General features: G+C 41.0%; 1 protein-coding gene across 1 annotated transcript in view; it reads left to right on the top strand.

Annotated features, from left to right (window-relative positions):
- Nucleotides 1-3,436: 3,436 nt before the first annotated feature.
- The window catches only part of LOC306708807 (piezo-type mechanosensitive ion channel component 2), a gene marked incomplete at both ends in the record, with an annotated part of 30,232 nt that continues 15,427 nt past the window's right edge, over nt 3,437-18,241 (top strand). Inside the window, 26 exons of the mRNA XM_079176748.1 lie at nt 3,437-3,500; nt 4,748-4,843; nt 7,265-7,366; nt 7,468-7,513; nt 7,820-7,979; nt 8,061-8,274; nt 8,405-8,618; nt 9,093-9,258; nt 9,507-9,605; nt 9,824-9,865; nt 9,943-10,075; nt 10,256-10,404; nt 11,249-11,515; nt 12,333-12,441; nt 12,698-12,819; nt 13,185-13,244; nt 14,126-14,274; nt 14,410-14,574; nt 14,949-14,990; nt 15,277-15,309; nt 15,535-15,647; nt 15,892-16,067; nt 16,218-16,394; nt 16,524-16,688; nt 17,049-17,249; nt 17,339-17,543. Of these exons, the coding sequence (XP_079032874.1) occupies nt 3,437-3,500; nt 4,748-4,843; nt 7,265-7,366; nt 7,468-7,513; nt 7,820-7,979; nt 8,061-8,274; nt 8,405-8,618; nt 9,093-9,258; nt 9,507-9,605; nt 9,824-9,865; nt 9,943-10,075; nt 10,256-10,404; nt 11,249-11,515; nt 12,333-12,441; nt 12,698-12,819; nt 13,185-13,244; nt 14,126-14,274; nt 14,410-14,574; nt 14,949-14,990; nt 15,277-15,309; nt 15,535-15,647; nt 15,892-16,067; nt 16,218-16,394; nt 16,524-16,688; nt 17,049-17,249; nt 17,339-17,543 (3,469 nt within the window). The remainder of the gene's footprint in view (nt 3,501-4,747; nt 4,844-7,264; nt 7,367-7,467; nt 7,514-7,819; nt 7,980-8,060; nt 8,275-8,404; nt 8,619-9,092; nt 9,259-9,506; nt 9,606-9,823; nt 9,866-9,942; nt 10,076-10,255; nt 10,405-11,248; nt 11,516-12,332; nt 12,442-12,697; nt 12,820-13,184; nt 13,245-14,125; nt 14,275-14,409; nt 14,575-14,948; nt 14,991-15,276; nt 15,310-15,534; nt 15,648-15,891; nt 16,068-16,217; nt 16,395-16,523; nt 16,689-17,048; nt 17,250-17,338; nt 17,544-18,241) is intronic.

The raw sequence follows: 18,241 nt of genomic DNA, 5'->3' as shown, positions 1-18,241 counted from the left end.
GTGGGCTTTGAGTGTTGTGCTGACCTGCTTCCCTCTGGAGCTTGAGGCCAAATCAGTCAAAATCTCCGAGGACCCATCCTCCATCTGTTAGGCTCACATGAAAAAATGATTGCCATGTCTCCTTTCCTTCATTTGGTTTTCACAGTATGTCATCTCTAAATGTCTCCGTACATCAACTTGATGAAGTAATTATTAGATAGAAAAGTTTACCTTCCTTTGCTTATGCAAAACACAGAAAAAAAAACCTAGCTAACATTAAAACTGGAGCCAAGTCATAACTTCAAGCATTAAATCACAAACTTGTTTTGTAAACATTAGTTGTGTCAGTGTGTTTACATACAGTCTGCCATGTGAAGGGCCCCCTTGTAGAACGTTGGTGCTTCCCATTTAGCTCTTAGTTGTGCTAAACGCTCCCTTTATCGTGAATGTGTTGGGACAAAACATGCATTGAAATAAAAAAATCCAAATACCGCCTCCTTTTCACACATTACACGTGCACACTAATAGTGCACATTCCTCAGATTGCATACCGTGAGAGTGTAGTATCAACAGTTTGGACCACGGCGGTGGAGGTCGGACAATATGTTAAATGTCAGAGGAACTCATGTGAGACCGTTCCCGGCAACCGATCAATATTGGCTCAGCACTCAATCAAAACCGGGCATTAAAAATTTGCAAGGATTTCCCAATCATGCATCGACATGATGGCAGTTAGCTCACAAACTGAGCATGAATTATCAATCGATCCTTGACTCACTCTGAACTACACCTAATTCTGATCTTAAAACTATAATTATAACTTCCCAAACACTTTTCCTCATCTTTCTATTCCTGTGTCTCATAAGTAGTCACACCCACACACACGCGCGCGCGCGCACACACACGCACGCACGCACGCACGCACGCACTTTCTCTGCCTACAACCCCACCCAGGACCCTTTCTCAGCACGTCCACTCAAAGCTCTTTTTAACTGCACTGTCATGAGATTTTAGTTACCTACTCAGCACTCGTTCTCATCCTAATCAATTTAGATCTACTGCTGCGGAGTAATTGAGTGTTTTTTCTCCTCTCATTGAGTCCGAGGGTTTATCTGTCCGTAGAGGAGCCTCGTCGGTGATAATCTACAGACAAATGCACACAATAAAGTTATTAGCTTGGTTTGGGCTTAGTTAACAAGGTTAGGATCTCCTGGATCGTTTGTGGTGTTAAAATGATTAAATGGAGATGAATAAATGAGATGTGATGGTATTCTGACTAACAACTGAAGCTCCTCTTATCTGGTTTCTCTTATTTCTTTTTTGCAGCGTAAACCCAGAATTTCTTCTTTTCAACACCACTGTGTTCACAAAATAGTTTGCCATTAAATACAGCAGTCGCACGAAGGGCTCTGACTAACAATTACTTTCATTATTGATGAATCGTTTAGTGGATAAAATGTCAGAAAATAGAGAGAAACGCCCATCACCATTTCATAAAACCTGATGTACTTACTGTAGATCCGCTTTCGATTTACGATCATGTGGAAAAAGCAGCAAATCCTCATAAATACCAAACCGGAACTTTGGCGCAAGTTTGGCAGTTTGCTTGACAAATGACTTGAACGATTAATTGATTCACAAAATCATTTCGACTATTAATTAAGCTTTAGTCTAAAATGTTATTTCTGCATAGAAGTATTGCTGTACTTTATGTAGTGACCGTGTACAGTAAATATTAAAACCCACAACTCAGCTGATTACACCCTCAACACGGAACTGACATGTCTCGGGTGACCGTGGCTAAGTGGAAAGCAGGGCCCTCCTGCAATCAGAGGATCGGTGGTTCGATCCCCGGCTCCACTAGTTGCATGTCAATGTGTCCTTGAGCAAGACACTTAACCCCACATTGCTCCCGTAGCTGTGCCTACGGTGTACAGGTAGATACTGAATTGTAAGTTGCTTTGGATAAAAGCGTCTGCTAAATGACTGTAATGTCTCAATGAGTGAGGATTCAAACTTAAGTATAGGATTAATCTTTATGTTTTCTAAAACCCAACTTTACAAAGTGCTTTACAGCAGGATGGGATACGATGCACACGAGAAACTGAATCCATAAGCAGGAAACATGGAGATTTCATGGCACTACTAACACAAGACACAATATTATTTAAACATTTTAAGCTATTTTTGGTATTTCAAGCAGCAAGTCTTTGCTTGTTCTGTTCCACACTGACCCTGTACTGATGTGCTTCACATTAAGAAAGTAACAGGATACATTACACAGAATAATCAACAGAAACTTGACAGCATCCAGTGCATAAAATACCTGCTTGAACTGGTGATCCATTAAGTTAACAGGCTCTTTAAATGTCTGTCACTGGTAATAAAACAGCAATTTAAAAATTGTCCAGACTCACCCCGTTAACACTTGTGCAGACTTAGTCCCAGCTGCTATTTCAGCAGGTTTATCTTGTTAGTCTATGCTCTGTAGAAAAAAATGTCATTCGACACACAAAAAGACGTCATATCAGATCTTCCTTGGAGGATGGTGCAATGTTTTCTCTTCTATTTTGGAGCAAAGTTCATGTTTTTGCTCATCTCAGTCCTCGCATTGATCATTCCTCTGTAGTCACACCAGCTCTTAATGGCCTCACAACCATGAATATTAGATACACTTCCCTTCACCCAACAGCGCAAATATGATGAGCTAGCCTGACGCGGCTGTACAGAAACAAAACACAGTGCTGTGTGAATATCTAGCTGGATTACAGAAATAAAGAAATCAGACATTCAACACAACGCGTGAATGAACGCAAAGACGCCCGCACGCACGAGCTGAAACAACCTTTAAGCACAATCCCAATCGAAGCCGTCATAACATTGTGTGCCAGGTTTTATGTATCAGTGAAAGCATGTTTTGCAGTGATGTAGTGAAAGCGGATATTCTCCTGAGTGAGATTAGCCTCAATATGAGGATAGTAACAGAGATGCTGGGTCACAACCCATTATGTCTGGGAGAGAGACAGACAGAGAGAGAGAGAGAGAGAGAGAGAGGAGGAGAGAGAGAGAGAGAGAGAGCGAGAGAGAGAGAGAGAGAGAGAGAGAGAGGGAAAGGAGGGTGTGACAGAGACACAAGCAAAGATCATTTTCACCTAATTTTAAATCTCGATTGTCGTCTCTCTCTCTCACACAGCTGCTTGTCACTGGACTGACAGCATCTCCGTCTTGTTATAGTTTGAGTGTTTTGGACTCAAACTATATTTTCTGTATTTTTCACTGCTGCATTTCAGGATGCGTTGACCGAGGCTTCATAGATGTTCTTCTGAGAAATGTGTGAGCGGGTCGGAGTCCCCCCCCCCCCCAACATTGCTCAGACATTTGCGTATTTGTGCAGACATCTAAAGGGAGATAGTACCTAACGGAGCGGTGTGGCGGTCTCTGACACAAAGACGGAGACATGGCAGGGGACCTCGTGGTCGGGATGCTCTATAACTTATTACTACCACTGCTCCTGCTGACTGGTGAGTCCATGTCTGTTTAATCCTTTTATACATATGCATTTATGCTGAAAGAAATTACATTTCTGGTGGGTCCCTCTCCAGAGTTTAGTTAGAAAGTAAAGGTTTAAATATACAAATGGAATTTCAGCAGCAGTTTCAAGTCTTGGGTCTGAGTTATCTTTAGGTGTGGAGATGCTGATAAAATCCTCCTAAATCAAATAATCTTGAATTATTTTCCCTAGTGGTTTCTGTGTGGTATCAGCATTAGCTTAATTCTAATATATTGGTTATATTTCCTCCCTTTTGTGAAAACAAGTTACACTGAAGGTGGCGTATTGATGAGTTTTGAGTTTTTGTAGTAAAGCTGTTACCCGTGGGCTTACAGCTGAATAGTACTGAGGACAATGCTGATTCAAATTCAGGAATCAACGTGGCTTTCTATGAGGTTCATACATATCTTGTGATGTATGAGTGGAGTCTCGAGCGTTGCGATCGAGGCGGCGTTTTGCAAGAAGCAGCATGTGTTTAGTTCAGGTCTGAGATCGACCACGCTCACTTACAAAAGATCTACTAGGATTTGAATATTGAAGTGTGCTGTGTAACTTTGACTGTTGTCTTAGATAACATGTGGGGTCTTACGTACCCATGTGCTGCAAAGTTGATGCTTGACCTCCTAAAAGGTGATGATAATTTGAAATTTTGGAAGATGTTAAAAGATATTAGTTTATATTTGCCGATGGGCAAAATGTTTTCAGACCGTCAGACAAGTTATATGTTGCTTTCCCTTCCTCTCCTTTCCTTAAAGGAAATAGTTATGTTGTTGTGTAAAACTAGAGTGTGGAAAAAAGCATACTTTTTCTAGCTAGTAAAGGTAAATTTGCATTAAAAACAGGGATATGTGGTTAGTAAATTCAACAGATTTCCCTTGGCACTAGTTAGACAAAGTCTAGTGACATAGCTGTCAATTTCATGATGTCAACTAAACATCTCTCTCTGGGCTCAGGTTTCTCTTTCCCTGTTTTTCCAAGTCTAAGCCACAGCACTGATCTGTGGTAATTTCACCTTTTTAGATTGTATTTGTATTACTTTACAAACATTCAAAATGAAGGCAGAAAAAAGAGGCAGATTACACCTACACGTCTTTTGCTTGTCAGTTTCTTTGCTTGTTAATGTGACCTTTGTGTTATATTTTTCTGTGGACAAGTGAATGAATTCAGACCATTTCTACGGAACAGATGAAGTAAATGTGTTCTCTCTCTGCACCTCAGCGGCTTCGCTCCGCTACAATGGTCTGTCGGTGGTGTATTTCCTGTTTTTGCTCACTTTGCCGCTGATGCCGAACCCCAGCCTGGTCACCATGAAAGGTGAGAGAGGCTCCTGAGACCAATTACATCCAATGTAATGTTTGCTCTGACATAGTTACAAAGTAAAAGTGTTGATGACAACTTGAAATTCATTTATAGTCGTTTGTGTTTGCAATTTAAGATGATCACATTAAAATAAGACCATTCCTCCATGTTACAAATAATTCTCATTGAAAAAGCAATTTCCTCTGTTACTACAGGGATAATTTAGATCATTTGAAATGGGGTTGTCTGAGGTAATTATCCTCAGTCAGTGTATTACTTACAGTAGCTGGCTTTCGGCATGCCCCTAGATTGGAGAAACAGGCAAGAGTACGGACACAGAAGCTGAGCAATGTTCTGCTAAAATGTATTTTATATATTCTATTTTAAATATATATGATATAAGTTTACGCTATATTTTGAACATTTGTAACGCTTTACCTCGTCATCAGACACCTTTTTCCGACAGTGAACTGAAGCAGTTTTATCCATCTATGCGCTCTTCAAAGCCACTAGACTCCTTGGACAAAAAACTTAACACGAACAACCTAACCAACTGAGGCAGCAACAAACATAAAAAAAATCAATTTGGTAATTTAGCTTAACTGTAAACTCTTAAATAATGAGAATAGATAGTCACAGTCTGATGAGGAGGAAAAATAAAGAGGGAGAATAAGGGACATAACGCACGAGAGATTATATTAAGTGTATGTGTGTGTGTGTGTGTGTGTGTGTGTGTGTGTGTGCGTGTGTGTGTGTGCTCTGTATTGATCACTGCCTACTGATGAATTAAAGTATCTGTACCCCTCCGTCAAAGTACTTTGTAAAGGGGATGTGGTTGGAACGGTCAAATCAATTATACATAGCTTGGTAATTACAGTGAGGAATTAAAAGATGTGATGTCAGCACCCTGACAGCATTTTCTTTCTTTCTTTCTTCCCATCCCTCCATCTAAAAACTGTTTGCCTTTCAGCTTGTCTTTGAAAGCTTCATAGATCCCCCCAGTTATCTTCATCTCCCTAATATGATCTCACTCTCCTTGGGCTAAGTGGTCAAGTGTGTGTACATCCTGTGTGCATTTGTTTCATGAGGTTTTTGTACATCCACCGATACCTGGGAGAGTGTATGTGTGTGTGTCTCCCTCATTGGGAAGCAGAGAGGTTTAAGTGAAACGAAGCTTTTAGTAAAAATCCTGAACATCAACAGCACATTTGCAGCCTCAGCTAATGTTGCGCCACATCAGCTATTAATGCTTTTGTATCTCCAACATTTTGATTACAAGCGTCAAACTCTCGACTGAGATTATGAACTGATGCATTGCTTTGAAAACAAATTCATTGTAACGCTACCCATTTCTAGCATTTGATTCTAATTTAATTTAATGTAATCAAATATATAATGTACAAGACTTTTGTGAATGTTGCCTCACACACTGATTTGTTATTATTTTGTCTATCCAAGAGGAATATTAAACGCCTTAATCACTCCAACCAGAAAACAAGTAAAACTAAATAACTACCAAGACAGGAATTACAGGAAGCTAAATTGGCTGTTGAGACCCTAACTTCTTTTGATTTAAGCTACTGACTTTCGTCGTGTTGGCATCATGGCTCTAGGTATACAATGTCAGCCTGTCGATCGGTCCGTCCATCACTTTGTCCTGATTGAATGTCCTAAATTACAATTAGATATATTGCCATGTCATTTTGTACATTCATGATTCCCAGAGGACGAAGCCTGCAGACTACGACCATCCTCGGATTTATCCTCTAGCGCCACCAGCAGGTTGAGATTGATTTGAGGACCTGTAGTGATCGACTTTTCAAAAGAGATGTTTGGCTTCTTTGTGAGAAACTTTAGTTGAATACTCCTCCTGCATGATTACAATGCACTTGAATACCCAGACTCACATACCTCACTTTAGCTGGCTTATTGATCTGTAAAAGTGCTCACAAAGAGACAGAACCAGTTCAATTTAAAATACTGCCAACTGTCTGGGAGACAATATTCTACTGAAAAATATCTTGAAGACAAGTACGAGCTCCATCAATTAGGGCGTGTGTGTGTGTGTGTGTGTGTACCACCATCAGTGCTGTCTCTCTCCTCGGTTTCATTTCCTTGAAGTCATTTAGGCATTTATTCATTTATTTTTTATTTTATATATATATATATATGTATATATATATATATATATACATATATATATATATACATACAGCAACTACCATGCACAACTTTTAGAATGCTTAAAATACTAATTTTTGTTATTCAATGCAACTTGTGAAATCTGAAATTGTGAAGTTTCATGAGCTGCTCCAATTTAGAGGTAAAACAGAGAGATGAAACGTCAACATTTACAGCTGATTTGACATATATTCACCATTAACTAACTCTAACTTTTGTTTCAATCTGGTTTCTCTCATTCGCTGCTGTGTTCAGGTAAAACAGGTCAGTTCTTGAGGCAGCTCAGCTACACTAGCTTGATCTTCCTGACCCTGCAGTGCTTCATGCAGATCCCCTTCGCCTACATCCCTCCACACGGTAAAAACAAACCTGGCTCAATTCACAGATATCTGCAGGAACTAAGAAAAACAGATTTCCCTCCAGCTTGGTGACCTTATTCTATTTTATTTTTTCTACAGTTAGCGGCCACTGGGAAGAAGTCCTCTATCATTTGGGCATTATAAGGTATGGGATCACACTTTTCAGGTAACATATCAATGGTTACATGTGACATGTAATTTACATGACCTCTAACCATTTTAGATTGCTTCCTATCTTTCAGACAGCCTTCTAGTTGATTTCAGTGCAGTATGAAAATCAACCTATTAAGGATTTTTGTTTTGTTGTCATTGTTATATGGTAATGCAGTACCAATAACGTAAGGCTGACAAATAGAAACTACATGTTTACTATGTCAAAAAAGTCTTGTACCTTTCTGGTATGAATGGAGATCAGTGGAGATCAAACCTATGATGATGCTTGCGTTTCCAGATTCAGCTCGGTTGACGCTGGGAACGTTGTGCGTCTGCTGGCTCCAGATGTGGGCCTCTTCTTCTCTTCCCTCTTCATCATGAGGCTGTGCAAAAAACTACTGCGCTCCATGCCCCAAGTCAGTCTGCATGAGAACGGAATACCGCCGTCTGACCCCGAGGTAACACATCTACCGTTATGACTTTATAATGCGTCAACGAAGCACGTTGATATCAGTCTAATTGTTTCATGGGTCTGGCAGGAAGTGGAAACATCTGAAACAGACTCTGAGGGAGGAAGTGACACGGAGGGCTCGTCCTTTGACAGCTCAGATGAGACCACGGTGCCGGTTCAGTCGAGTCCACCCCAGTTTGTCCAGAAGCTGATCGTTTTTGCAGCCGGACTGAGGCTGCTGCTGGCAGCAATCATGAACACCGCAGGGAAAGTGGTGGTGGCTTTACTGCTGGGGCTGGCAGGTACAATACAGCAGCTGGTGTGTGAGCATGCAGGTGTATTTTAGTTTTAAAATGTTGAAAAGTCAATTTTAGACTTTTTTTCTCTTGGCTGTGTGTGTGTGTGTGTGTGTGTGTGTGTGTGTGTGAGCAGGTATCACGCTGCCATCCCTCACCTCAGGTGTGTATTTCGGGGTGTTTCTCGGGCTGGTGTGGTGGTGGGTGTTCAGCCGCTCCATCAGCCTGCTGCTCTTCAGCTCCCTGTGCGTGATGATGGCAATCTTCAGTGGAGGACACCTGCTGGCTCTGTACCTCTACCAGCTGCCTCTGTCCCAGCAGCTCGTGCCCCCAGAAGATGTCTACGCAAGGTACATAAGTCATTAAAACGTAGGAGTAGACTGATGTACTGAACTGATTTGGTGTTTTACATGTTTGTTTCAGGCTCCTAGTTTTTCTGTGAATAACTGAGGACAAATAATTCAATGCCAGGTGCATCCTCATTACAATCAGGTCATGGTGTCAATCATTTTAGACTTTGTTCTGGATTTATCTTCAATTGCCTCAAATGTGGAATTATTAACACTTAATTAAATCCACGTTGCATAAATCTGTTTGCATTTGCGGTATATAGAGTAGCATGTGGAGATGAGAAAAGGCACATAAATGATTTAGACCTTTGTCTAATGATTTTATTTAATTGTCCTTTATACTTTTATCTCTTTTGCACTCTCTGTAAAGTTTGACAATATACAAGCTCACATGTATTCTTATTCCTCTCTCCATCCCTGTCCCTCACAATCTCTCCATTCATTCTTCCTTTGCCTCCCCTCTACCTGTCGCAGGTTGTTTGGTATGACGGGAGTGGTCAGAATCAACGGTTCAGACCCGCACATTCTTGGTCTGCACCCACACGTCAGCTGGCCTGACTTCATCAACCCTTTGGTTCTACTGCTGCTCTACTACACACTAGTGGCTCTGCTGCACAAATGGGCCGACATCACGGAGGAGGTTTGTGAGAGCGCAATAAACGGGAATTATGCTCTCTTACATATTGTGAGTGTGTGTCGTTGGTGCTTCACAGGATATTTCAAATAGAATTATGCATTCATCGTTTCCAATATTACTTCTACTGCCACTGCCTCTAGCTCAACTGGAAATGTTACTACATGCTAAACATGCAGGCACATAAACTTCACACCGTATTCAGACTATATTAACTTACGTGACCGGCGTGTAATAACAGTTGTGTTACTCAGGATACTGTCGATGATGAGGAGTGTAACAGTCCAGTGGAAAGTCCAGAGGCTCCTCCAAGCTTCTCCAGGGTCATCTACATCTCAGGAGACAAGCAGGAGGTAACCTGCAAACAATTACATGTTTCTCCTTATTATTATTGTTTGATCACAGGAATACTGTTGATGTATTATGTCAGTTATCAGAACGCTGCTGTTTGGCTCATTGTTAGTTGCTCTGGATAATAATATCAGCACATGGCCGCATGGTTTTCAAGTCAGCGTTTAAAAATTGGCCGCAATATTTCGTAACACACCTAAGATTCTCTCTATCTTTTTAGCTTTTGAGCAGCACGGATGATGAAACCTATTTACCTGAAGAGGTAAATCATATTATTGGTAAATATTGTTTTTGAGAACAAAGTCTAAATTCACAGTATGGTATGTTCTCTTTCCTCAGCCAATGGTTTTGATGACTGGGAGTTCCTGGCAAGATGTCGATGACAATGATCTCAGCTCTCTGTTAGAAGGGGCCGGGTATACAAACTGTTACCTTCCACCGCAGTATGAAGTCAAACGCTCACCATCACGTGGTAAATGTCACACTTATCGTATCTCTAAATACGTGACCTCAGCAACAACTGTTTTCATAAATTTGAATAGATGAACCGTATGTGTGGTTTTCATAAAACCTCAGCGATGCATACATTAGTTTGTTTGGTTTGTTTATTAAATCTCTTCATGTCATGTTTTTTCCCTTGTGCTAGAGACAGAAGGCGAGGGAGAAGTGGGAGAAAACAGTGAAGAGAACCTGAAGACTCTAACAGAGACCTCACCTCCCCCCTCAGGCCCGAGTGGCCTGGTAATCTTTGGACTGCTGGTGCAAAAACACAGCTATGTCAGCGCCCTTATCATCATGATGGTAAACTATACTTACAATCGTTTGAGTTTGTGTGGCGAGTCTTTTAGCAACCCTGACTAGTGCCATCACGGAGGTCGAACAGGAGAGAACAAATATCTAAAAAGGATAATTTGTTCTGCTGTATGTGTAGCGTAGGTCTGCTCAGTACTGTAGATAACGTAACATAAGATTAGATCAAATAAGATAAGGAGGGTTCATATATGTTACAGCAGTGCAAAGAGGATAGTTATAAAATATTATAAACATTTTATTAAAATTCTTAATTGAAATGTAATTATTACAAAAGACCACTGTAAGGAAGTTGTATTTATACAGTAACTGTATGTAGCTATCTTTTTATTATTGATTAATCAGTGAATTATTTTTATATTCATTGATTCTAGTTTAAGGAAAGGAAATTTCCCAGAGCTAAAGATGATGTCTTCAAATTGTGTTTAGCCTTAACTTTTGGTTGAGTTGAGGTTAGCTAGCTATGCTATCTATGCTAACTTGTCTGCGGGCTAATTAAGTAGCTAACGCTTAACACACTATGGTAGCATTAGCAACGTTAGCGAATTGAGTAGATTTAAAACAATATCATTGTTATTTTTGACAGGCTGTTTGTTAGTTTAGCTCACCAAATATCATTATCGAAACAAATATCCAGTACGATACGTAGAAAACAGCACAGACATCGACATTAACCACCGTCTGTGGCATTAAGGCTAGCTAACATTAGCTTAGTAAGATTAGCTTTAGCATTAACTAAACTCCTTGACAGGAAATTCAAGTATAGTGTAAAAGTTTGACAGGAATAGCTGTTTGGCTGTAACAATGTCACAATATAAATGATATATATTCATAGGTGTGGAGTATCACCTACAACAGCTGGCTGACCTTTGCCCTGCTGGTGTGGTCCTGTATCATTTGGATGATGCGAGACCGACGCCGCTACGCCATGCTGTCCGCCCCGTTCCTGGCTGTGTACGGCACCGTGCTGCTGGTGCTGGGCTTCCTGAGCGGGCTGCGTCTGAGCCGGGCCGAGCTGTATCCCGGTCTGCCCCCGGCTGTGATCATGGACTTCGACCTGAACAGCTACCACCCTGCGCCCTGTATGCATCTGGGAGCCAAGGTGAGGCGAGGGGGGGTGAAAGGAAGGCCCTCTGAGACAAATCTGTGATTTTGGGCAATACAAAATAAATTGAATTGAATCTGAAAATATGTTTTGTTGACGTTAATTCAAAAAACGTTATGAGGTCAGCTAATAACTTGGCGTAGGAAAGCAGTGGTGGATTGTAACTAGTACTGGGCTACAATTTTGAGGTAGACTACTTGTACTTATTTCCATTTTATGCAACTTTAAACTTCTACTCCACTACATGTTGTCAATCAATAATGTAGTCTACTCCACTAACGTTACATTTATTTTACAACATAGGGGTTACATTAGGCTATTTACTTCAGCTGTAACATTAGTGAGTTAAATAAATGCATTACTTTAATGCTGTGATAAATACATTATCATAAAATAGGCCATTCTGCAATATTGAGTACTTTCACTTGTCATACTTCAAGTAAACTGAAAGACTGTTTAAACTATAATAGTGGGTTCATGTGGATCCCATCACTTATTGTAAGAAGCTGATGAGGACAATGGGTTTTCAGGTTCTTTGGTGCAGACTGGACAGAAAGCTAAACAGAGCTGCCAACTAGACACTTTCAGATCAATTAATTCAGTCAAACTAGATTGTTTTCAACTGCACCCACAGATCAGAGTCTGATAATTCTGCACTGACAGGTTATTTTTTGCAACTTTCTTTTATAGCCAAGTTTTTTCCTGTCCAGATTGTATTATAATTGTGACATAAATATGAATTTGAACTAAACAATGTTTACCAAAGCAGATCGTAAAACCGTGTGTGTCTGTGTGCTTTGTGTGCGTGCTGCAGGTCTTCTACAGCTTCAGCTTTTGGTTGATGTTTCGTCAGCAGCTGAAGGAGAGACAGGAGGAGCAGATCTTAAAAGAGGAAGCTCTAGATGAAGTCAAAGTCCTGCCACGTAATTTATTATAAATTTCCTTGACAAAGATTACAGCTACTGTGTTAGAGAATAACATTTTGTGTGGAGTAATCATAATGTAGGACCTGTGTACTCGTGAAAAACATCCTGACATGTAGCCAGGCTGTGACCAACTTCAGTTTGATGTACAGTGTCTCTCTTGTCTTTTCTCATCCTATTCTCCTTCTGTCCATCAACTCTTTCCTGTATCTCCACGCCCTTCTCGTCCTTCTCTTCTTGGTTTCCTCCACGTCAGCGGAGGAAAGTCCGCCATCGCCTTTGGCAGCGATGCTGATCTCAGGAGTGAAAGGGACGCTGGTGAAATACTGGATCCTCTTCTGCTGCTCCATGTTCTTTGTGGTCAGCTTCTCTGGAAAGGTATCTATTGACGAACTAAGAATGGGTGATGTCCCGTTCATGACTTGTGTCTAATCAAACTTTGCCAAACAATAATGTGAATGTCACGGTAATAGGAATGGCATTATAAGCTGCATGTGAGAATTATTCTGCTGAGAGCTTCAGGGCACATGTGTAGAGATTTGTCTTGATGGTCTTTCCCTATTGTTGTCTCCATTTTATCATCTGCTGTGGTGACCAAATTCCCACAGTGTTAATTTAACGTTCCTGTCATGCAATCTGTCACCATTCCACCTCATACATGTGCATTTTTCCTCTCAAAGACCTACCGAGGAAGAACTACACTCTATAATCGTCCTCATTTTGACTATGTTTCACCTGCTTAGGTGGTCGTCTACAAGATCCTCTACATTGTGCTGTTCCTCTTCTGTGTTGTCGTCTATCAGGTTAGTGATGTTCGTGATCTGACTTTAGTTGCCCAGCTTCTCCATTGAAGATGTAACTTACAGAACTCGCTGCGGCTCGTACAGTAACTACATGTATGTTAATCCTCGGTGTGAAAATGTGTTTATTACATTTATTCTCTGAGCAGATGATGGGCGGAAATTTGATATTGAGATGGCAGGGCTCAGTAAGTGGAGAGGAAATTTGCTTTTATAGTTGACACGTTGTTGCACAACACACAAAGCCGCGATGCTTTCAGGTTCATCTTACACCGTAATGCGTTGCCTCCTAAGTTATCATTAGTGAATCATTCAGCTGTTGTTTGGGCATAAAAACGCTCGGCTCTTATATAAACTGGGAACGCACACACAAACAGACTATTTGCCTCTCATCAATTCTATTTTATAGTTAAAAGTATTGATTATGACTCATAAACACATACACAGTCATTTTTTGTTGTTGTTTTCCTGTTGGTTTGTTTTTCTCCACCATCTTATGTTACTGCTGACATTTTGGAAACACAGAAGGCACTTATACAGGAAGGCCTAATGGCTGTAGAAGTGACGTAAGACAACACCACTTGTCTGTTCGGACAACATCAGCAACACTGTTTACTGGTGTTTAGAGGTAACTTGTTTGGAAGATGCAGAACATTCAGGACAAACTGCTTCACAGTGTCGTGTTTTACCTCTTTACTTAATATTTCATTTGTTATTTTTTTTACAAAATGTACCAAAAAACTGGCAACGAGGATGATCTTGGCTAGATAATCTGAAAAAAAATGAAATCCTCCAAACTAAAAAGGCAATCTGGTTTGAATTGACCTCAAACACTGTTACTAAACTTGTTTACAAGATATTTAGTCTGTTGTCTCTCCCCTCAGATCCGTTACGGCGTGTGGCGTCGGGTCCTGAAGACGTTCTGGGCGGTGGTGGTCGGTTACTCCATGGTGGTGTTGATAGCCATCTACATGTACCAGTTCAGGAGTGTGTCTGGGCTGTTCAGACAGATCATGGGCATGTCCGAGGAAGGGTGAGTTTTTTTAAGAGTCCCGTTTCTTGGGAATGAAGCAAGAAAATGATTTCCGTTTAGTGAAATGTTTTGTCAGACAGCAGACTTGGCCCTTCTCGTTAGTTATCACCGCATTGCACCTGTCTGGCTTTTCAGTCTTCGCGACCTGGGTTTGGAGCGGTACGACACGGTGGAGCTGTTTGCACGTATCCTGCTTCCTGCTGTGTTTCTATTGGCTTGTATCCTCCAGCTGCACTACTTCAACTCGGACTTTCTGACTCTCACTGACCTCGACAACGTACCTGTTAGACATGCTTCCAGGTGAGACCGCAAGAGTATGCGCAGACAAGGAACATTCTGCTCAATTAACAATAACGTAAAGTGACAGTGTCACTAAATATGTCAAGCAAGTAGAAATGAGATCACTTATATTAAAATTGACTCAAGAAAAAGCACAAAACCGCGACAAAAGACTACTTTAAATTAGTTAAATCTGCTCATTATCTAACAGACAATGCAGCAAAATGTCTTTGTAAATGAAAGCGGTTTTACTAATCTTAACAGTACAACTAAAGATATTAATATAAAACAAGCACATACTGTTTCTGTACTTTATATAAGATCTGGTTGACTGTTAAACATATTGTATATCTCTGTTTGTCTCATTTATCTTTTCCATCTTTCTCTCCACCCAGAGAAGAAGAGCTCAGGAGTTCAGTCAATGTGATTTCTGAGACGTAAGAGCTGCGTTTATTCCTCCATAAATGTTTCGCTGTGCTCACTTTTCAGATGACCCATCACAGCAGTATCTAGATATGATCAGTGTTTAATCAGTCAGCTGGACACACATAGTGTGAATGTATTGCCTGTGAGTCTTATAGGTAGAACGACAAGTCCTGCTTAGGTTGTGTATAAATATTTCAACATTGAGTTATTGACTTTATTCAGTGTTCATCACAGTCACAGGAATATCAGTCATGCTCACTGTAGTGTTCACACAACTCTTTTCAATTTCATTCCCAGCATTAAAGAAAACATTGAAAAGATTCAGAAAAGGTAAGGCTGTTGTTTGACTCTTGATTCTTATTGGTTAAACGGATCAGCGTTTGTGTCTACAGTACATACTGTATTATATCTATTTGGTATATAATTCATATCTATACATACTTTGTGTGTTTTGAGTTAAGATAAAGTTAAATAAACAATGTGTGGATACGTGTCTGCGTATGATTTTCCAATCATTTTGTAAATATTTAAGTACATTTTTTTGTTATCCTCCAGACTTGTGAAGGAGCAAATGGGAAATGGTAAAAGTCAGGACACTCTGCACAGCGTCGGACTACAAACCTCCACAGAGAAAGGAGCTGGAGAGCAGGAGGAGACAGCGGAGGAGGGTAACTATAGCTCAAGACCAAAAATGGCTCTTCAGCCTCCCTTTGTGACGTCAATTAGGAGTGGGACAAATTACACAAAAGATGTATTCCATACACTGTTATGTTTTCCTCTTCGGTTACACAGATACCACAGTGTATCACACATGAATGTCTTGCCATTAACTGCTGTCTGAGCCGTATGAGAGATGATGTTGACATTGTGTCAGATGTGTTCCCTACCTTTGATACCTTCTTTTCCTCCCAGAAACTGTCGCCAGCAGTCATGAGGACAAGTGGGTTGTGATTGTGGACCGGTCGAGCCTGCTGCTCATTCAGGCCCTGTCAGGACTCCACAGGCTCCAGGAACAGAGCTGGAGACTGCTGGAACTCCACAGCCTCAAAATCGTGTCCTCCGGCATCATCTGGGTGTCACTGCAAGAGGTGGGATGTTTGATCTGTGCACGTGTGTGTGTGTGTAAAGATGTGTAGGTATGTGTGTGTATACAATCCCCTGATATTGTGTTACTTAAAGTGAAGGTAAAGTCAACCAATAAAAGGCAAGACTTTTAGCCTTTAATAACTTTTTCACAGGTTTCTCTGATGAACTTGCTCTTCCTGGTTCTGTGGGTGTTTGCGCTTCCCTTCCCACGGTTACGACCTACGGCGTCCAGCATCTCCGCTGTGTGGGCCTGCCTCATGGTGGTGTGCAAGATGTTTTACCAGCTCAAAGTCATCAAACCCCTTGATTACTCCTCCAACTGCACCGCTGTGAGTAGCCATTACTGTGTGTGTGTTTGTAACAGTTACCTAAAACGAATCTAATGCTTTTGTTGGCAGCTTGACAAGCGGCACAGCTCGATCACCTGTCAGTGGGCTTTAACGTCGTTTGTATGTCAGGGTCTGGTGCCGTCCAACAGCTCGGGCCTGGATGATGGAGCGGAGCTGAGGGGGAACATGGTGGAGCTGCTCGGGAGGTCCATTCTCTACATCGAGCCCGTGGACCCCGTCTACTGGTGTGGAGCGCTGCGTAAATGTGAGGGCAGGATCCTCCCCTGTCTCAGGGTACGCTGACACACCTGCCTGACACCTGACATTTCTTTAAAATCACAACATCACACAAAGCTGTTTTGCGTTCCATTATATAATAGCAAATACACTCAACCAGATTTAGGCTTTAACACTCTGGACTATGTATTATCTATATAAACTGCAAAGCCTTTTAATAGCTGTTTGTAACCAAGGGAAGTAAACTCCTTGGTCTGAAGCTTGCTAAGATGCAGACCAGGACCGAACAATTAAGACCTCACAGGTAGAAAGACATACAACCGAAGTCCAGAGACACATCGGTTGGTTTTTGAAGTCGCTGACAGCCACTCCACAGTCCCACCTTTGCATTCAGATTTTCTGTGTTCTGTGTTGTAGAACCATCTGATGGTGCTCGGGCTGCTGGTGTTTGAGGCGACCGTCCATCGGCACCAGCTCTACTTCCGTCTCCATAACGACCTAAAGTCCCCGCCCTTCAGCATCATCTTCCACGGCATCACGAGGCAGCACCTGGATCACGGCGTCCTGCCCTGCGTCAAGTACTTCATCAACTTCTGCTTCTACAAATTTGGACTGGAGGTACTTTTAAGGGCCCGAAGTGTGTGTCATCTGAACAGTTCAAAGTATCTTTCATTGACTTCTTAACACGCACGCACACTTCTTTTTAGATCAGTTTAATCGTGGCAGTCAACGTGATTGGTCAGAGGATGGATTTCTATGCCCTGCTCCATTCCTGTGTCTTATTGGCTGTCCTGTCACGGCGACGCAGAAAGGCCATCGGGGAGGTGTGGCCTAAATACTGCTGCTTCACTGCAGGGCTCATGGTGCTGCAGTACCTGCTCTGCATTGGCATCCCTCCGGCTCTCTGTGTTGGTATGGATGTTTTAATAGTTCTGTGATTCCGTGAAACAAACGATTGATGTAATTATATATAATTCATAGCCAGTTCCTGAAAAAGTTAACATTTGCTGTTTATCACCAGGTGTGTGGCACGCAGAAAATTATGCAATTTTTATAAAAAACGTAAAACACCAGTTTACTTTGAAAGAACAGATGAGGAACTAGGTGGCATGAGCAGTGATAAAGACACAAATCAAAGGCTATAGTGCCAAATACAAGACATTTAATGAAAAAAATGCAAAACATCACAGCAAAGAACACACAGTTTGAAATATGTCATTCATTAATCTGTCATTCATGTTTTTGATTAACTGATTAATGGTACAATAATATCAAATTTCAAGGTGATGTCCTCAAATAGCTAACAGTCCAACAAACAAAAGATACTACAGTCAGTTTACACTGATAGCAAACGAAGAAAAGCAGCACATCATCACATTTTACAAGAAGGAACTAGAGACTGTTTATTGTATTTAAATCAATTATGTAATTAATCTGTTTTCAACAGTCTGCAAAAAATGTTCTGCCTATCAACCAATAGTAGGACTGCAAATAATGATTTCTTTTTTAATTAATTCATTATTTGTTTGGTCTATCTAAGATGTCCATTATTGGATTCCAAGTTAAAATCTTCAGATTGCTTTTTTTATCCAATCATCAGTCCGAATCCC

This window comes from Pholis gunnellus, assembly GCF_910591455.1.
Source record: "Pholis gunnellus genome assembly, chromosome: 2".
Taxonomy (NCBI): domain Eukaryota; kingdom Metazoa; phylum Chordata; class Actinopteri; order Perciformes; family Pholidae; genus Pholis; species Pholis gunnellus.
This window is presented reverse-complemented; position numbering and strand designations above follow the sequence as displayed.